The 19,608-nt window shown below is 36.1% G+C and overlaps 2 protein-coding genes across 2 annotated transcripts in view; both read right to left on the reverse strand.

Annotated features, from left to right (window-relative positions):
• The window catches only part of LOC137084792 (E3 ubiquitin/ISG15 ligase TRIM25-like), a 32,863-nt gene that overhangs the window by 12,065 nt on the left and 1,190 nt on the right, over window positions 1-19,608 (reverse strand). Inside the window, exons 4-7 of the mRNA XM_067451260.1 lie at window positions 19,122-19,355; window positions 18,108-18,261; window positions 17,980-18,024; window positions 16,970-17,845 (exon numbers count right to left, since the gene is read on the reverse strand). Of these exons, the coding sequence (XP_067307361.1) occupies window positions 17,316-17,845; window positions 17,980-18,024; window positions 18,108-18,261; window positions 19,122-19,355 (963 nt within the window). The 3' untranslated portion in view covers window positions 16,970-17,315. The remainder of the gene's footprint in view (window positions 1-16,969; window positions 17,846-17,979; window positions 18,025-18,107; window positions 18,262-19,121; window positions 19,356-19,608) is intronic.
• On the reverse strand, window positions 1,816-11,724 carry LOC137084790 (E3 ubiquitin/ISG15 ligase TRIM25-like). The gene is made up of 8 exons (XM_067451257.1): window positions 11,709-11,724; window positions 8,990-9,120; window positions 5,517-6,114; window positions 5,245-5,340; window positions 4,767-5,000; window positions 2,635-2,788; window positions 2,487-2,546; window positions 1,816-2,350 (listed from the first exon to the last, which is right to left on the reverse strand). The coding sequence occupies exons 3-8, from the start codon at window positions 6,075-6,077 to the stop codon at window positions 1,824-1,826; spliced, it is 1,632 nt and encodes a 543-aa protein (XP_067307358.1). The 5' UTR covers window positions 6,078-6,114; window positions 8,990-9,120; window positions 11,709-11,724; the 3' UTR covers window positions 1,816-1,823.

The following is a 19,608-nucleotide window of genomic DNA, read 5'->3' on the forward strand; positions in this document are numbered from 1 at the left end:
TACAGGAGTAGAAACTCTACACAAACACACACACACACACACACACACACACACACACACACACACAATAGCCTACATTAGTGCACGCAATTTCTTCAATACAGAAAACAAAGTCATGATGTTTAGATCTTATGAAGACTTACCTCGACAGAAATACAACTCAAATATGATCTCTTTCCAGCTTTTGACACGAAGAACAGCGCTGTGGATCTTTTACAGAGGTTGAATCACTTCTGTAGTAGAGAAATAAGTTTCATTTCTCTTGAATGGAAATACTTGGTTATCAGCACGTGAACAAAATGGGCGTGTGTTCTGTGTCTCAAAGAGAGATAAGAAAACTGAGAGAAAGAGAAACAACATTTTTCCTCATGTTATCGACTCCTGAACATTATTCAACTTAGTAAACTTACACATTTACTTGACTGTTTAGTTCTAGACTTGACAAACAACTTAAGATCATGAGAGTGGTTTATCTTGTCCTCTACTTGGATAATGAGCTCTACTGTATTTTTAGCTAAGCAAGGATTTTCCTACAACAGCAACATTTCCATTTTAAAATTAATCAAAATATCACTGTTATTAACACAAATGCACCATTTGTTTAATTTTCTCTTTATTTTATCATAATTACAGATTACTCATTATATACATCAAACTGAAGAACAATTATAAAGATAAATCTTTTGAAGAAACATTGCTATGTATGCATTTTCAGCTTACCATCAGATACTGTAATGAAACAGTAGAAATAAGTCAAAATTAGACCTCATCCTGAATTCAGTTATTCAAATTGTTAAATAATATTAATAAATAAATAAAAGGTAGAGATAATGTCTTATTAGCAGGTAGCAACACACCAGAAGACAAATCAGCTACATTTAACCCATGTAATATAATATGTTACATGTGCCACATTAAACATTTGATCAACCTTGTGCTGTTAAAAGTTTGTTCCACAGCTGGTTATTTATAGCCTGGATGCCAGCTGAATTTAGCCCCGCCCACAACATTTGAGTTCGGGAAATTCGGTCTGGACTTGATCTGTTATGGAGTAACTACACTCGAACAGGAGCTTTTCGGATCAATTAAATGATCAGGATGGGCTTTATTTAAGATGATGGACGGGTAATCAACAGTAACATAATCATCCACGTCACCAAAGAGCACTTGGGTTGAATTCGTTCCAATCCTAAACAGAGAGCTTGTTCATAAATGAATTCACCTTCTCTATTTCTCTCCAAACTGATGATCGTGTTGGTAAGTACACTTAGTATTCTTAAATTCTTCTATAACACCGGCAAAGATCGTTTTCCGTTCATCTTCTTCTTCTTCCTGCATGCGTGCAGCTGAGTTCTGTTGACAAATATGAGTCGAGCCGTTGCTCTGATTGGTTGCAGGTCTATCCAATTGAAGTCTTTCCTGTTTTGGTTGAAATGCCCCATAATCACGGCCCAATTGAGCAGTAGACTCATTTTCTGACTAGAATCTGAGTACACATCATGGCTAGAGTATTTACCAAACTAACCCTGAAACCTTGTGGCATGATGATGAACAGCATCATGGATTCAAACATGGATTATTATCCTTTAGACAAAATTAAAGAATACACAAAATCAAAATCATTGCAACATCTGATAATGAACAGTCCAATTTGAGAGCCTCTTAAATGGGTGTTGTATATTAACTGAGGGTCTTTAAGAGTTGTCTTTTGTTAATTAAACTACAAATTACGTTTTAATTTAAATACGTAATTAGGCCTAAATGTTTCAGAAGTTTACCAATTGAATCTGAAACTTGATAAATTATATTTATTTATTGTGTGCCTAAACTCTCCTCTGCTCTATTATCCTGAAAGATGAACCATCTCCAACCCCAAAAATAGGGCATAAGGGTTCAGTGAAAGTGGTCTGGACTCTGTGAAGGAGAGTCATTGTGTCAGAGACGCTGTAGAAGGCCAGAGTTCCTGCTCTGTGATCCAGATACACTCCTATTCTAGAGGCAACAGGGACACTGACCTGTACTTTAGCATGCATGAAAGTGAAATTCTGCTGAAAATAGCCTAATCTCCAGGATATTTTGTTGAAGCCAAGTCTACAGTCATTACCGTTTCCCTTACGTCTCATTTTCTTGTAACAAACTGCTACAGCCCAAATGTTCCCACTGCACTCGACCTCCCAGTAACAGCGACCACACAAACCATCTCGACACATTACATACATACAACAATCAAATCGCTCGGGGAGATCGGGATACTGCTGGACGTTATCTGAATATGATACTTTTCGGTTCTCTTCTGACAGTTTGAGCCTTTTGTGTGCAGTGTTTAGATCCAAACGAAGTTCACAGAAATCTGAAGAGGAGGAATGAACAAAATTATTGAACAATGTAAACTTTGATTCCAAAATGGTCACACTGTAACAGATCATATCCACTGACGCTTATCAATAAATGAGTGTTTGCTTTGAAGAAACCACAGTTCAACTTACACTGTAAAAAATGAGTGTCTGTCTTTGGTTGTGGAGGCTTTGAAACATTTACATTTGACACTGAAGAAAAAATACGAAACAAGTGTACAGTTAAATTGTTGGTTTAAGAGCATGAATGACAAAATAACATACATCAAAATATTCAGACCTTCTGGAGATATTCTGGCTGTTTGCTGTTGACAGGCGTCCTCCAAAACGTCCTTAAACTCTGAGATTGAAATGTCTTTAAAACACAGATGAGTGTGTTGAGTGAAGCTGGGAAGGCCTTCAAATGTGGGTAAAACACACACAGACTGACAGCTCTGAAATGAGAATAATAATAGTTTAAACATAATTTATGAAGCACAACTGGCCTTTTCCAAAACATATAACAAGCACCACAATAATGTTTAGAATCTCAAAATCTTTCCATCAGCAACAAGTGACCGTTTCCACTAAATAAAAAAATAATAAAAGCACCGATCAATGAATGGTAAGTGGCCAACAGTATAAAATTATACACACGATCATTAAAAAACTTTCGGTAACACTTTACAATAAGTTTCATTAGTTAACATTAGTTAATAAAAATACAGCTGTTAATTGTTTGCTCATGTTAATTCACAGTGCAGTAACTAATGTTAGATAACAAAACTTTTGATTTTAATAATATATTAGTAAATGTTAAAATTAACATTGGGTTACATCCAGGGCTTGACATTAACCTTTTTGCTCACCAGCCACTGTGGCTAGTGGTTTTCCAAAGTTACTAGCCACTCAGCATTTCACTGGCCACAATTTTGCTGTTTGGAAATTAGATTGTCTATGTTTAAAGTTGACTTTGGCTTATGCTTAAATGACTTGATTTTGAATCATTTACTTGATTTAGAAAATTTAAAACCCTTTCAAACTTTCAAATACAGAGTGACCCCCCAAATCAAGACTACATTGTATATCAGCTGGGATGTGCAGGTGGGCAAGGGGTGGGCAATATAATAGATTATAATAGAATATAATAGGCTAATATGAGAAATGTAATATGATAGGCTATGAGTTATTTTAGTTAGGCTATATTTATTTAACATCTGTGTAGTTGTTTGATTAACATTAATGACAGACAGGTATTTAATTGGGCTGCTGAATGCATGGATGTAATATTTGTGACACATATCCAGTTATTACCCACCTGTTTACGTACACTTAAGCCATAACCGACAGTGTTCATGCGATGGACATTTTGACATCAGGAGCAAGAAGAACTGATCACGCGTGCAACAGAGAGCGCACGAGAGAGAGAGAGAGAGAGAGAGAGAGAGAGAGAGAGAGAGAGAGAGAGAGAGAGAGAGAGAGAGAGAGAGAGAGAGAGAGAGAGAGAGAGAGAGAGCGCACGCGAGAGAGTGCTTTTGTTGTGTGTCATTCAGATTCCGCCTATCTCGCCTTCACTAAGTATAAAGAGTTGTAGTTGAATTGTAGCCAAGTTTGTGATACGATGGTCTTGGCATTTCATTTAGCTGTAAATTATATTCAACCCGCCAAAGTGGCTAGTGGGAGTGGCCGCCGTACCCGCCACAGCTGAAATCTGTGTTAATGTCAAGCCCTGGTTACATCAGTGATTTAGCATTAAGCCTTGTATTTAAACTGGGTCATCCATGTAGTAGAAATGTGAAATTATTTTTGAATTTGGTGCCTTTTAGACTAAGAAAAGACAGAAAATGTATTTTTGTCTCGTGGATAAAAGGGAACATTTCCCAGAATGCTTTGCCGGCCTACGAGACCACTCCCAAAGCCACCGCTACTAAATCACTGGATCACTTTCCCACCGCGTTCATTTTCACAAAATCAGTTCAGCTAGAGAACAGACACTACAATTAAAAACTGAACATGTCTGTTCAATATAATGAGTGAGTCGCCGAGCAAGTGTCACAGCACAAACGCTGCAGAAGTCAGATTACATTCATTTCTAGAGCTGAGGTAATCGCGACCCCAGAATACACCACACCGCTCCGTTTACATGAACGACTGCAAAATCCTCTGATAACGCAAAATGATGATATTTGCGTCATCTGAGGATTTTTCCCAGAAATAAAATACATAAATCTCTCGTCTCAGGGGGATATGAGGGGGAGAAGCACGATCATTCGAATACTCCCGGGTTTCTACTGATACAAAGTCATATGCTAAACGCTGAAGTAACCCTTTAACAAAGATGAATAAATGCTGTAGAAATGCAGTTCATTATTAGTTCATGTTAACTAATGTTAATTAATGAACCCGTTTGTGAAGTTACCAAACTTTCATTACCTTCAGACACTGGATCTGATCTTCAGTAATCAGAAGTTTGTCGATCTCTGCTTGTCTTTTTCTGAGTTCTGTCAGCTCTTGATCCAGATGTTTGTGAAGTTCCTCTGCTCGATCTATCTCAGTCTTCTCCTGAGCTCTGATCTGATCTTTAATCTCAGAGCGTTTCTTCTCAAGAGAGCAGATGAGCTCAGTGAAGACCTTCTCATTGTCCTCCATGTTCTCTAGCGCTGAACTCTGACAGAGACACAAAGGAATGATCATGAAGGTCATTATTGTGACTCAAAATAATGAAGGTAGAAAGTACATTACTGGCTGTCAAGCTCCAAAATGGACAGACGTCTCAATAAGAACACTGCATATGTCATGATTCTTAAAGCACTCTTTTAAAAAAAAGTTTAAAAACGATTGTTCAATTAAAAAAAATCTAATTTGGGTGTCATTTAAATTTTTAAACTAAAGAATACATAAAGAAACTTACTTTAAGAAGCTTCTCAGCTTCACTGAGTTCCCGCTGACCTCTCTCTCGCTCCTGGATCAGCTTCTGACACGCCACCTTTATCTCCTTTAACTCTTCCTGAGGATGTTAACATAAAAAATAACAATAAAAAAAGGCAAAACCAGCTATAACACTTTTCCATTACACCTTTTGTAATGAGGTGGAATTAAATTACAACCTATAAATATATGCAATATAATAAGAATAAAGTATTAAAATAGTTTATGTATTACTTTTATGATTATTGATATTACCTTTTTATTAGTCCATTCTGAATCCACAGGCACCACGTTGTGGTTTTTATGACCGTCAATCATACACAAGTAACAAATGCATTGATGATCATCCTGACAGTAAATCTCCAGAAGTTTCCCATGACTGAGGCAAAGGTTCTCCTGAATGTGTCTGGAAGCTTCGACTAGTTTGTGCTTCATAAACGCAGGAGATTCATAGTGAAGCTGCAGGTGAGTTTGACAGAAAGAGGCCAAGCACTGCAGACAGGACTTTACAGCTCTGTTCTTCTCTGTAGTGCAAACATCACACTCCACAGCAGCCGTTTGTAGGGACGTCTTCTGCAGCGTCTCCATCATCTCAGCTATCAGAGTGTTCTTCTTCAGTAGAGGTCTCTGACTGAAGCTCTCTCTGCATTGGGGACAGCGGTACGGCGGCCCCTGCTCCTTCTGGCCCCAGCAGTCAGTAATACAGCTCATACAGTAACTGTGTCCACAGGGAATCGTCACCGGCTCCTTCCGCCGATCCAAACAGACGGGACAGCTGAACTGATCCACACACTGACTCGCTGTAGACTCAGACATTTCCTTGCGGACAGTCTGTCCTCAAATAGGAACTCCTCTGCCAGAATAAATGATTACAGAAGGTACATAAATACTAGTGGTGGGCCATTATCGCCGTTAACGTGCAGCGTTAACTTGAGACTCTTATCAGGCGATAAAAAAAATATTGCCATTAATCTATTCTCAAAGTTGGGTTGGGTCTATACTATGCAAGTTATGATTACTTTCACTTTGATATTTTAAAGCAGATGTGTACCTCACGTCATTGATCACATCACATCAACGCACACTCAAAAGTAATCTGGTATGTTGAAATTTTTTGTTTGATATCAATTTAATTTAGTTTGGGCATTTTTATTCTGATTGAGTAGCCTAGAGATCTAGACGCACCCTAGCGGCAGCAAATCTAATCTGCCGCGAGTGTCGTCTAGCAACTCTCAATACCCTTCTGAGCTGTAAACGCCAAACTCTGGGTGGGTCAATCACATCGTGTATAGAGTCGGTGGGCGGGGCCATAATGATGACGGCCGAGTTGTGTTTGCGTTCTTCTAGTAAACACAGAAGCTGTCGAACGGCGGCGGTCTTTCGAATCAGCTTTAACCACGACTGTGGAAGACTTGGAGTTAAGCTTTTCTCTGAGAAAAGAACAAAGAACGGCACTGAAGTCATTCTTAAAAAGGGAAGATGTGTTCGGAGTTTTGCCGACTGGACACGGCGAATGTTTAAACTATCAACAAGCTCTGGCTTCACCTTCGTTGCTCTGGTTGGTTGAAGCACTATCGAATTGCGTGCACGCCATGCAGAGGGAGTCTGAAAGACAACCGTTTATCCCGCCCCTCGGATTGAGCCCTGTCTATGGTGAGTTTCCAGACCAAACATCTTGATGTGGGTCTGGCTTGTCAGGCTACCGATTGAGGTGTTTAAATGGAGTTTTTTCATTTGGATTGGAATTTTAAACTGATTTCAGTGCTTCATGAAAACGCTATTATTTGGGTAGCACACATATTCTGAATGCCTTTGGCAGAATTCAGATGAGCCATTTTAATCTAGATTAATTCCAAAATTAATCTAGATTATTCTAGATTAAAAAAAGTATCGGTAACACTTTACAATAAGGGTGCACTTAAATGCATTAATTCATGCTTAATTAATGCAGAGATAATCATGAGTTAATTGTATTACTAATGGCGAACTAAACCATTTATTAAAGGGGTACTTCAGCGTTGGGAAGATGAATCTGTATTTAAACTGGGTCATTAATGTAGTAGAAATGTGAAATTATTTTTGAATTTGGTGCTTTCTAGACTGAGAAAAGACAGAAAATGTATTTTGTCTCATGGGGATGAAAGACAACAATTCCCAGAATGCTTCGCTGCCCTGTGAGGCCATTCCCAAAGCCACCGCTACTGGATTAATTTACAGTGACTGAGTTCAAAAAGTACAGTTAAATACTGAACGTGTGTGTTCAATATATATATATATATGTATAACGATCGAGTTGCCGCGTGAGTCTCACAGCACTAACTCAGATTAGGAGTCAGATTACATTTTACGTCATAAATGAGCTAATGAGCTCTCGTGATGAGAGCTGAGGTAATAGCGACCACATTCGCGGCATACATTCACAACGCGTTTTCAGTTCATGCCTTTGGAAGCTTAACTTTCATAGAAATTAATGAGAAGTTAAAACACTTACATTGCTCAGCATCCGTTTAAATTAATGACTGTAGCTGAGCTGTGCTGTAAGTGTGATCTCCATTCCCCATGCGCGAGTTGAAAACATGAGGAAATGGCATGGGCAAACATTCCTTAAGGTGACGCAAATATCGTTATTTTGCATCATAGGAGGAATTTTTCCAGAAATAAAATGCATAAATCTCTTGTCTCAGGGGGATATGAGGGGGGAAAGCACAATCATTTGAATACACTCCAGGGTTTCTACTGATACAAAGCCATATGCTAATCGCTGAAGTAAACCTTTAATGATTAGGCCTACTGCATCAGCAATAATGAACATTCAACATGATTAACAGAGTAAGTAATTATTAAATAGCTATTAGTTTAATGTGTCATAATGTATTAAATCCTTAATAACATATTATATTAACTAATAATGTAAATTAATGTGTTAATTACCACAGCGGGTCAAAGCCATGCAATTAAACTACCAGTTGTCTGCTTTAATTAATCATTAGCTAATGATTTATAAAGGTATCATCATGTTTTGACTTTACTTGTTGGGGCACATGACTATTAACTAACTTATTAATTAATATGTAATTGTGGTTATGGATTTTGAATTAATTCTGAATTAGTTAAAAGTCATGTGCCCCAACAAGTAAAGTCATAACATGATAATACCTTTATAAATCATTAGCTAATGATTAATTAAAGCAGACAGCTGGAAGTTGAAATGCATGGCTTTGACCCCTTGTGGAAATTAACACGTTAATTTACATTATTAGTTAATATAATATGTTATTAAGGATTTAATACATTATGACATGTTTAACTAATAACTATTTAATGATTACTTAATCTATTAATCATAGATAATGTTCATTAGTTGCTGATGCAGTAATCATTAATAAATGGGTTACTTCACCATTAGTAATACATTAACTCATGATTATCTGTGCATTAATTAAGCATGAATTAATGCATATAAGTGCACCAATATTGTAGTGTTACCAAAGTGTCTATACCCACCTCTAATAAATACACATGTAAATCATTAAAAATAGAGTACCTTTACAAATCTACAAAATCCTTACGATTTTGTGTATTAATATGAAAAGAATACGTTTTTTTTAATCCAAAATGATTATCATATGACATCCAAATTAACATATAGTTACCATACCATAATAATTAAAAAAAATTTCCCCAATAATAATACAATAAAACCTTTAGTTAAAGATTGATGTTCTTACCTGCTTTGACAGAATAAAAAGTCAAATATGCTCTTTTACAGCTTTAACCAAACTAGAAGAGTGATGATCCTTAAGCAGAGGCTTGTGTTAGCAGGGAAATAGGTTTCGTTTCTCCTGATTCAACAGACTTCCTGGTTTTCAGTGTGCATGAGAGAGAGAGAGAGAGAGAGAGAGAGAGAGAGAGAGAGAGAGAGAGAGAGAGAGAGAGAGAGAGAGAGAGAGAGAGAGAGAGAGAGAGAGAGAGAGAGAGAGAGAGTTCATGTGAAGACATGACGTTGCAATTTTAATGCCCTACTTTCTGTACTTTGCTTAAAATCATACTGTATCTCTCAGCACCAATAATCAGACTAGCTGAATGGTTTCTAATAATATAAAGAAAATGTGTTCGAACTGCAATCTGAGTAAAATTATTAAATCTTTTCATGTTTGTTGTACAATGTCAATCTCAATTGAAAAAATACTTCCTAAAACAGCCACATTTTCATCAAAAGATCACAATGTTAACACAAAATGCACCATTTAATTTGATTTTCTCTTTATTTGATCAAAATTATTCATTATCGGTCGGGGACAAGCACAACAGTAGCAAACAAGGATTATAGCAGCAGACCAACTGCAAAAATGAGTAAAGAAATTTTAAAACGAGACAATTTTAAGTAAAAAGGTTGAAAACCCACATAAATACATTGAGTTGTACAGAGCCAATTTAACATTTTGTTTAATTATAGCGCCACCAAGTACCACACAGTACCACCACTTTTGTGTATCCTCAGAATGCAGGGGTGGTAAGTAATCAAGTAAAAATACTTTGATACTTTACTTAAGTATTTTTTTTCGGGGATCTGTACTTTACTTGAGTATATTTTATTTGCATCTACTTTTACTCTTACTCCACTACAATATTAAAGGAAAAGTTTACTTTTTACTCCAATACATTTCCCCATGCCCGCTCCAAGTATTAAGTATTTATTACACTTGATTTCCAAACCGGTCTGGTCATTCATGGATGATCCAGTCGGGTATAGACTTGGAAAAGCTGACAAGTCAGGTTTGCCACACTAACGTTAGCTCAGTGTTTCCCCAACTTTTTTATTTTGCGGCACACTATTTACTATGAAAACATCGGTAACATTTTACAATACAGGTGCACTATTATAATTCATGCCTAACTAATGCACAGATAATCATGAGTTAATGTATTACTAATGAAGAACTAAACCATTTATTAATGATTACTGCATCAGCAACTAATGAACATTATCTATGATTAATAGATTAAGTAATATATGAATTGCTTTTAATTAAATATGACATTATTAATTCCCTAATAACATATTACATTAACTAATAATGTAAATTCATGTATTCAAAGCCATGCATTCCGACTCTCAGTTGTGTTTAATTCATCATTAATCATAACAATTGGCAAAATTATAGTATGACTTTACTTGTTGAGGCACATGACTATTAACTAATTGTTACGTAATATGTCATTGTGGTTATGGCTTTTGAATTAATTTTGAATTAGTTAATATTATCTTGCTCCTCATCTGTTTTATGGAGCTAATGTTATGGAACATGTCTATGTTAAGTTTAACCCCTATACCGCGTTAAGGTGCTTCATTGTCTCCTATTAATTGCAAATCTAACAAATTCTTAATTGCAGTATCTAATCTTATCATTTGTTCAATTAAAGCATTGCATATCAGTCCCAAAAGATTTTATCTGCTTATTGATATTTACAGTTAATTTGAATATTTACTTTTTACTTTCGGTACTTGAGTACGTTTTAAATCTGATACTTTTGTACTTTTACTCAAATGATGTTTGAATGGAGGACTTTCTACTTTTAGAGTATTTGGAGTATTTTTTTATTTAGGTATATATACTTTCACTCGAGTATAACTTTTGAGTACTTTTACCACCTCTGTCAGAATGCCCCCACACATAAGCGAGTCAAATTTGGGGAAAATATCTAATTTCGTTTAGGAGTTATACATATTTTTATTTATGAGTATATAAAAACATAACCCACACGTGACTTTGATTGCATTTTTTTGCCACTTGCTATCAAAATTTTGACATTGGGCCTTTAACATATAATCAAACAGCTGTCTTAGGGTTAAAGAAACGACCTTATAACCTTAAATTCACAATATTTAAGTTTTCACCGCCAGAGGACTCATTTTCAAAACAACACAAAGCTGAAACTCGATGACGCTATAAAGGAGAGTGGAACGATTGTCGTTTTCACCATCCAGAGATATATGGAATTCACCAATCATGTTCACCGGTGAGGTAACTAATTCGTTTTTGGATTAACATTACACTCCATTTTATGTCACCGTAATAAATTTGCTGAAAGGAACGTGAAATGTAATGCTATATTAGCCTGTCACTGATATGTGACTTTTTGTCAAATTACTTGGTAGGTCAATTTTGTGCAGCTTTACGTGTTTTAAACAATCGTAAACCGCCAATCGTAAAACGCCACGCCTTTTAACTATTTCTGCGGATTTTACCGTCCAAAAACTGTTTTTTAATTAGATATTTAAAGTTAAAATATAGCTGCAAACAGCAAAAATCAGGGACCAATTCCACAAAATACAGTTTTGTTTATGCTAAATACAATTTATATCATCTACTTGTCTGAGTAGTGGATGGGATAAAATATTAAACCATATAAAACTTACAGGTGAACATTAATATAAGCATTTACCTTTTGATTTGTCCATCCTGACAGTAAATCTCCAGAAGTTTCCCATGACTGAGGCAAATCCTCTCCTGAGTGTGTCTGGAAGCTTCCACTAGTTTGTGCTTCATAAACGCAGGAGATTCATAGTGAAGCTGCAGGTGAGTTTGACAGAAGGAGGCCAAGGATATGAAGGAATTCAGTATTGTTTTTTCACAAGGAAGGGTTAACTGACTAAAACTGTATTGTGAAACATTTCACACATCAGAATAGTGGTGTTTGCGACAGGCAGACTATCATCACAGTCGGTCGATCCATGGCGGCCGAGGTGGCTGGAGAGACATCTCTGGGTAAACCTGCCGACACCGGGAAGAAAGAGAAAAATGTTATATCCTTGATTCGTCAGTTTCGTCTTCCAAACAATCATAGTTTGAATTACACATGGCATCATGTTGTGCTATAGGGTTAAAAGAAACCTTAACAGATAATGTTTTAGCAGAACCATTTTTTTTATAGCAAAAACTACTAAAATAACTGATGTTGATGAACTGCACTGTAGTAAGCACCTTAGCTGAAGATGAGGACTTTTTGGATCCACTTTATCTGCATCTGATATAGCATTAATTCTCCAGGTCGATTATATCAGTGGGAATGTCCACTGAGGAAAGCAATACATTTGCCTTTGTGCTTTTAAAAGATTTTCTATAACAACGTTAAAAAACAAACTTCCTCTTTTACAACCAGTCCGTTTCAATTGTCCCTCACTAATAAAGACATCTAATGGTGTAATAATGTAACTTTCACTGAAGTCGAAATCACAGTCACTAAAGGACCCTTTCTCAATACCAAATACTGCATATTGTTTATATAAATTAAAATAATATTTATTGAACAACATTAAAATTAGCAACAGAAGCTATTATAAAAGACACTATGAAAAAAACAAGCAAACAATTCAATCAAATGTACAAAAGCAGCGCTCTAGTACAGGATTTAAGTTAAATATAGCTTAAATATATTACAATATATATTCTCCTTAATGCAAATCGATTTGCTGGAACAAGTAATAGATTAATAAAACCAAAATTTGATATACCCCAAATTAATGATTGTAACGATGTTCGTGGATGGAAGGAAGGAGGCGGGAACCGGCGAACGTTTAACCACATTTATTCAAAATAAATAAACAAAATGAAAGTGAAACCGCGGGCAGCCCCTCACGGACAACTGCCCGCGAACACACAAAATAAAACGTGGGCAGCCCCTCACGGACGACTGCCCGCGAACACACAAAATAAAACGTGGGCAGCCCCTCACGGACGACTGCCCAGTAACACATAAACAAAACTAAACATAAAGTCCAGGCCTGGTCCTCTCTCGTCTTCTGCAGCCCTTGCTCCTCCTTATATGCTCCCGTCACATGGCCGTGAGACGAGACCGGTGTGCCACGCAGCTGGCACTCGTGAACATTAATCACCGGCCCGCTCTCGCGGTCCCTCGCCCCGCTGCCTGTCACACCACAATGATATCTGATGTTTAACCACTATCTAGTTTCTACTGGTCAAGATGAAGCTGTTCTCGGCTCGCATTTGCAAAAGCATCTAAACAAGCTGTAAAATATGCACGTTTATATATGAGTCACATATTTGAGATATAAATAACTACATTCTTACTCTTAAAACTACATTCTGTTACACATCAACAGTAGTATTTGTAAAAAATATAGTGGATTTGCTGGACCGCCATCTCATTCGCCTCAAGTGGAGTGATAAAAACGGTGAAACCATTCCAGTGTTGATACTGGGGGAATATCATACGACTGGACAATGCTCTCAGCCAATCAGATTTGAGAACCAGAAAGAACTGTTGTGTGTGTGTGTGCATAAAAGCTATTTCTGTTGTAGCAATTTTAAGAATGCAGAACTACAACTTCATTTAAATCAATGCTTGATGTGTACATTTAACTCAAATACAGTCATGTAGTTTTCAATGTATTATTTTCTGATATATTATACTTTAAACTCTGCTTTTCTATGATCCTGACAGATGAAACTTGTCCAGAATAAAAAGCAGGGTACAAGGGTTCAGTGAAAGTGGTCTGGACTCTGTGAAGGAGAGTCATTGTGTCAGAGACGCTGTAGAAGGCCAGAGTTCCTGCTCTGTGATCCAGATACACTCCTATTCTAGAGGAGCAGACAGCAGGGACTGCTAAAGGGCTGTTTAGCCAAGAAAAGCAACATTATTGCTCAAATGCTATTTTTCACATGTCTAAATACTATCAAGTAGAGCTGAGCAGTGTGAACAAAAATCTGTATCACTGTATTCTAGAAGACTCTTGCAGTTTCACAGTAGGCTATCACTACAGCAGTGACAAGGCCAATTTTATAGTGAGCTGACCATGGTAAAAGAAGATGGGCCTCAATGCTACTCTCAAATTATATCAATAAACACATAGGGCCCTATCTTGCACCCAGCGCAATTGACTTTGTACACCGACGCATGTGTCATTCCTATTTTGCACCTGCGCAAAGCGCGCTTTTCCCTCCACAGAAGCACGTCACTAAACTAGTGAATGAACTTGCGCTCCCTGGGCGGTTCAGCGCAAAAAAGGAGGCGTGTTCCGGCGCAAACAATCCCTGGTGCTGTTTTGCTGTTCCATTAAACAATTGCGCCACTGACAAGAAAAAACCTAGTCTAAAGTCAGTGGCGTGTTGCGCGTTGTTCATTATGCTATTTTAAAGGCGCATGCTTGACCATAATGTATAGCGTGCACAACGCGCATACACTTTGCTCATGTAATCTACACAGATGCAACAGTTATTTTTGCAAATCATAAATTGTTACACTAAAAAAAAAATATTAACACATTGTGGTGTGCCACGAAGATGTGAAAAAATAGGCATAAATCTAGCTTACAAATTATTCAGGCTTATTGTAGTAATTAAGGATCAGACCTGTTTGCCCAGTAGTGGCAAGACATATATGTATATAAGGACATCTGACAAATTGGTTTGTCCGTCAAGAACCAGGAAAAAAAAATCGACTGAAAAAAATAAAAAACTGTTTAACCGACGCTATTTTGGGTGGGTTTCTCCCATCCCCATACAACACAACTTCTTTGTCTTTCTCTCCCTTACGAAAGGAAAATATATTTACCAATATATTAGTTGAAATATATTTTAATATATTGTAAATATATGGAATAATATATTGATGGTATTATAAAATATATTATATATTCATGTAATATTTTGCAAAATATACAAATGATTGCCGCTTTCAATATATTGAAAGATATAAATATTAATTCCCATATATGTTAATATATTTCCTAATGTATTGCATGAAATTTTCCAATACAATGCAATATATTTTTGTTTCGTAAGGGCTGCTCTTATAAGAGCATCAGTCTCCTCGGCTGTGAACCGCTCCTGGCGTGCGCCTGGTAAATACGCCATAATAATAGCAATCCATAATGGAACTTGCGCACCTGCTTTTAAAGGGAATGTTGGATGCTGCTCTGATTGGTTTATTCACGTTACACCCAAACCACACCTATGAATAATGAAGCTACTTCAGACCAACCCATTTTAGATTTGCGCCGGGCGCAAGAGCCATTTATCCCGCCGGGAAAATAGCAACAGCCCTGAGACCCGCCCACAAAGTTACTTGCGCTTCGCGTTTTGACACTTGCGTTTCAGATCGTTAAAATAGGGCCCATAGGCCTACAAATAATTTGGCAGTTAAGATTACTCAAATATGATGTATGAAACATGATAAACTTTAAATCTTACCGTACTTCGACAGAAATACAGCTCAAATGCTATTAGTGTTATAGCTTTGCCCAAAAGAACAGCGGTGAGGATCTATTATAGAGGTTGAATCACTTGTGTAGTGGAGAAATAAGTTTCATTTCTCTTGAATTTAAATACGTCATGGTGTTCAGCACAAAAACAAAATAGGCGTGTTCTGTTCCAAAGAAAAGAAAGATAAAGAAACTGTGAGAGAAAGATAAATATAATACATAAAATATTTATTTTTCCATATGAGCAACTGGTTAAAATGATAGAACTATTATTATTAAACTTACACATTTACAATTTTTGTTGTTGTAGATTAAAACAAAAAAAGTCCCGTTAACTCTTCACGGCTGAAGGATCCTCAATAGCGATCTGTGTGTTAACTATAAGAGTTTTAATCATGTCAAGTTGTTTTATTCATGTAATTTTGTTTTTTATATTTTCTATTACTTATTGTTCCCTTTCTATATTGTTGTTGTGTCCTGTGGTTTGAAGGGATGTTTGTCTTCATGAGTTAGACTTGCTGTTAACAAGTTTTACTGGTTTTAGACACTAGACAAAACCGATAAATAAGTATTGTAATGACAATTTGATTAAATAATTTAATACTGAAAGAAATTAAATGACAAGATTTCAGTCAAAAAACACATCTGCATATCATTATCAGTGTTGGATAAGTTACTTTAAAAAAGTTATTAATTACTAGTTACTTATTACATCTTCAATAGTGTAATTAGATTACTGTACAAATTACTCTCTTCAAAAAGTATTTAATTACTTATTACTAATTACTTTTTAATTACTTTCTAAATCCTATATCAACCTCGAGTTAAGCAATTCAATGATAGACATGAAACGTCTCTTTTAATTCATTCAAATACATAATATAAAACTACATAAATTACTCTTATTAACTGACTAAAGTATTAAAAATGTGAGAAGGATACATAAAAACATGTATTTTAAAGTTAGACTTTAAATGTTGATGTTAATTGCATAATTGAATTATGTATAATTATATTTAGTATTTAGTTTAATTACATCAGAAGTAACTGTAATTAAATCACAGAAAAAATAAGAGTAATCCCTTACTTTACTTTTTCAAGGGAAAAGTAATTAAATTACAGTAACTAATTACCTAGTAACTAATTACACCCAACACTGTTTATTACACAGTTCTCTAAATTATACATAAGCCTGTATTTTTCTAATAAAAATAGTAATAAACTTTTACTGTAAATTAGAATGACTTAACATAATTAGCCTACATGATATGCTAAATAATAAAGATGTATAAATGTGCATCTAATTGGTAGAATTATAAAATATTGATTCCAGAAATTATATTCTAAAATTAAATAATAAAAGCAACAGGGACTACAGATGAAAAATAGGCAAATCTGGCACATTTACACGATGGACTTGAGTACTCATGTTAATTCATCTGCATTGTCCCATTTTAAATAAAATCTTATGGGGACATCTGACCTCAAGGGTCTCATAATAACATTTCACTTCAAAATAAAAACAGCCATTATTCAAATCTAAATCAATTATTTGCCTACAAATCTCTATTAAAATATATATATAAAAAACTTTAATATCCAATATAAAGTAAATTTACAGATCAGTTTTCTAAAGACAAAAAATAGATAATTTTCCTTAAAAATGTATATTTTCAGATGATTAAATTATGATTAAGGAGACCACAACCATTTTAAGAAGGAAAAAGTGGTGGAAATTTTCCCTGTAGGCCTACAGTATACATAATATACTGACCTTTTGCATTTGTGAATAGTTCAGGTAATTTGTGAAATAAATTCTATTTGTATAACTAGTCTTTATTCTGCTCTGTGATCCTGACAGATGAACCCACAGCAAAAAAAGCAGGGTATAAGGGTTCAGTGAAAGTGGTCTGGACTCTGTGAAGGAGAGTCATTGTGTCAGAGACGCTGTAGAAGGCCAGAGTTCCTGCTCTGTGGTCCAGATACACTCCTATTCTAGAGGAGCAGACAGCAGAGATACGGATCTGTGATTTAGCATGCATAAAACTGAACTTCTGCTGATAATAGCCCAATCTCCAGGATATTTTGTTGTAGCCAAGTCTACAGTCATTATTGTTTCCTTTACGTCTCATTCTTTTGTAACAAACTGCTACAGCCCAATTGTTCCCACTGCACTCGACCTCCCAGTAACAGCGACCACACAAACCATCTCTAGACAAGATGTACTGAAACTCATCAAAGCGTTCTGGATGATGAGGATATTGCTGATCTTGATACGAATATGATACTTTTCTGCTGTCTTCAGACAGTTTAAGGCTTTTGTGTGCAGTGTTTGGATCCAAGCGAAGTTCACAGAAATCTGAGGAGGAATGGAGAAAATTATTGAACAAAGAAAACTTTGGTTCCAAAATGGTCACACTGTAACAGATCATATCTACTGATACTCATCAATTAATGAATGATTTGCCTTGAAGAAACCACAGTTCAACTTACACTGCAAAAATTCATGTTGGGTCTTTGCAACTTGGACATTTGACACTGAAGAGACAAAACAAGCGTATGGTTAATTTGTTGGTTAACGAGTATGGATGATAAAATAACACACATCCAAAGATTCAAACCTTCTTGAGATATTTTAGCTGTTTGCTGTTGACAGAGGTCCTTCAAAACTTTTCTGAATGCTGAGATTGAAATGTCTTTAAAAGACAGATGAGTGTGTTGAGTGAAGCTGGGAACATCTTCAAATGTGGGTAAAACACACACAGACTGACAGCTCTGAAATGAGACAAATAATTTGTCTAACATTATTTTTGAAACATGACACTTTTTTCATTCAATAAAAGCATGTATCTATGGTGATACGTTGTGATGCGGAAGGTTCACACACAAGGCGCGTAATCGGTTTAAAAGTCCAATCCGAATGAAAATGCTCCATATAAATACCTCAATCAGAATAAAAATACCCAAACCAAATGAAATTGTAATCGGTTTGAGAGGGGTGGGATAAACCTTTTCATGAACCGATCAAACGAAAAATGTAGCCATGTAAAGGGCCTGACCCGATTACTTTTCAGTGTAGGTCCTTATATGACGTGATACACAGCGTGCGCCTTCACCACTGACCGCGCGCCGCACTCACACACAGGCTATAATGTTGATAAAAGTAATTTTTCTGAGGGTTAAACTTTTTATTTCGTTAGAAGTTATGAAGATGATGTTGGCATAGACACAGACATAGCCTGGCTTCATCCTCTCATCTTGACAGCGTTTGTCCCAGGCAATTTTTACTTCAACTGCGCCTGACAGAAGAATAATTTTTTTTCTGAGATGATTACACTTAACAATAAATAAATAGCTTTTATAAAACCGTAAAAGTCTTGGGGGCCGTTGAGAGTTGCTTTGGCATCGGTGAACACATTCAGCTGCTGGTGAGGACAGCGTCAAAATTTCTGATACGGCAGACAAACTGCTCTGTGATGATTGCGATTGAAAGTCAGCTCATGTAAACCCCAGATCGGTTTAGATAACATCTCATGTAAACAGTCCACTAAATCTGTCAATCAGAATTATTTTACTCGGAATGACAACAAAGTGTGCATGTAAACGTGGCTACTGATAAAAATAACTTTCATTACCTTCAGACACTGGATCTGATCTTCAGTAATCAGAAGTTTGTCGATCTCTCCTTGTCTTTTTCTGAGTTCTGTCAGCTCTTGATCCAGATGTTTGTGAAGTTCCTCTGCTCGATCTATCTCAGTCTTCTCCTGAGCTCTGATCTGATCTTTAATCTCAGAGCGTTTCTTCTCAAGAGAGCAGATGAGCTCAGTGAAGACCTTCTCAATGTCCTCCATGCTCTCTAGCGCTGAATTCTGACAGAGACACAAAGATCTGATCATGAAGGTCATTGTTGTGACTCAATAATGCAGGTAGAAAGTAGATTAGTGGCTGTCAAGCTCCAAAATGGACAGAAGTCTTAATAAGAACACTGCGTATGTCATGATTCTTAAGCACTTTTTAAATACATTTTTGGAGCTTCAAAAAAGTCATTGTCTACTTTTATTTGAATTTTTTTAAATCTACTTTTGTGTATCAAACAAACTTTAAAACTAAAGAACACATAAA

Source organism: Pseudorasbora parva, chromosome 8, assembly GCF_024679245.1.
Source record: "Pseudorasbora parva isolate DD20220531a chromosome 8, ASM2467924v1, whole genome shotgun sequence".
NCBI classification, from domain to species: domain Eukaryota; kingdom Metazoa; phylum Chordata; class Actinopteri; order Cypriniformes; family Gobionidae; genus Pseudorasbora; species Pseudorasbora parva.

Excerpts from the sequence above, each read along its gene's own strand:
- LOC137084790 (XM_067451257.1), bottom strand. The coding sequence starts at position 6,077 with ATGTCTGAGTCTACAGCGAGTCAGTGTGTGGATCAGTTCAGCTGTCCC. Across the intron at positions 5,341-5,516 it reads CAGAATGGACTAATAAAAAG|GAAGAGTTAAAGGAGATAAA; the intron begins GTAATATCAATA and ends TAACATCCTCAG. Across the intron at positions 5,001-5,244 it reads AAGCTGAGAAGCTTCTTAAA|AGTTCAGCGCTAGAGAACAT; the intron begins GTAAGTTTCTTT and ends TGTCTCTGTCAG.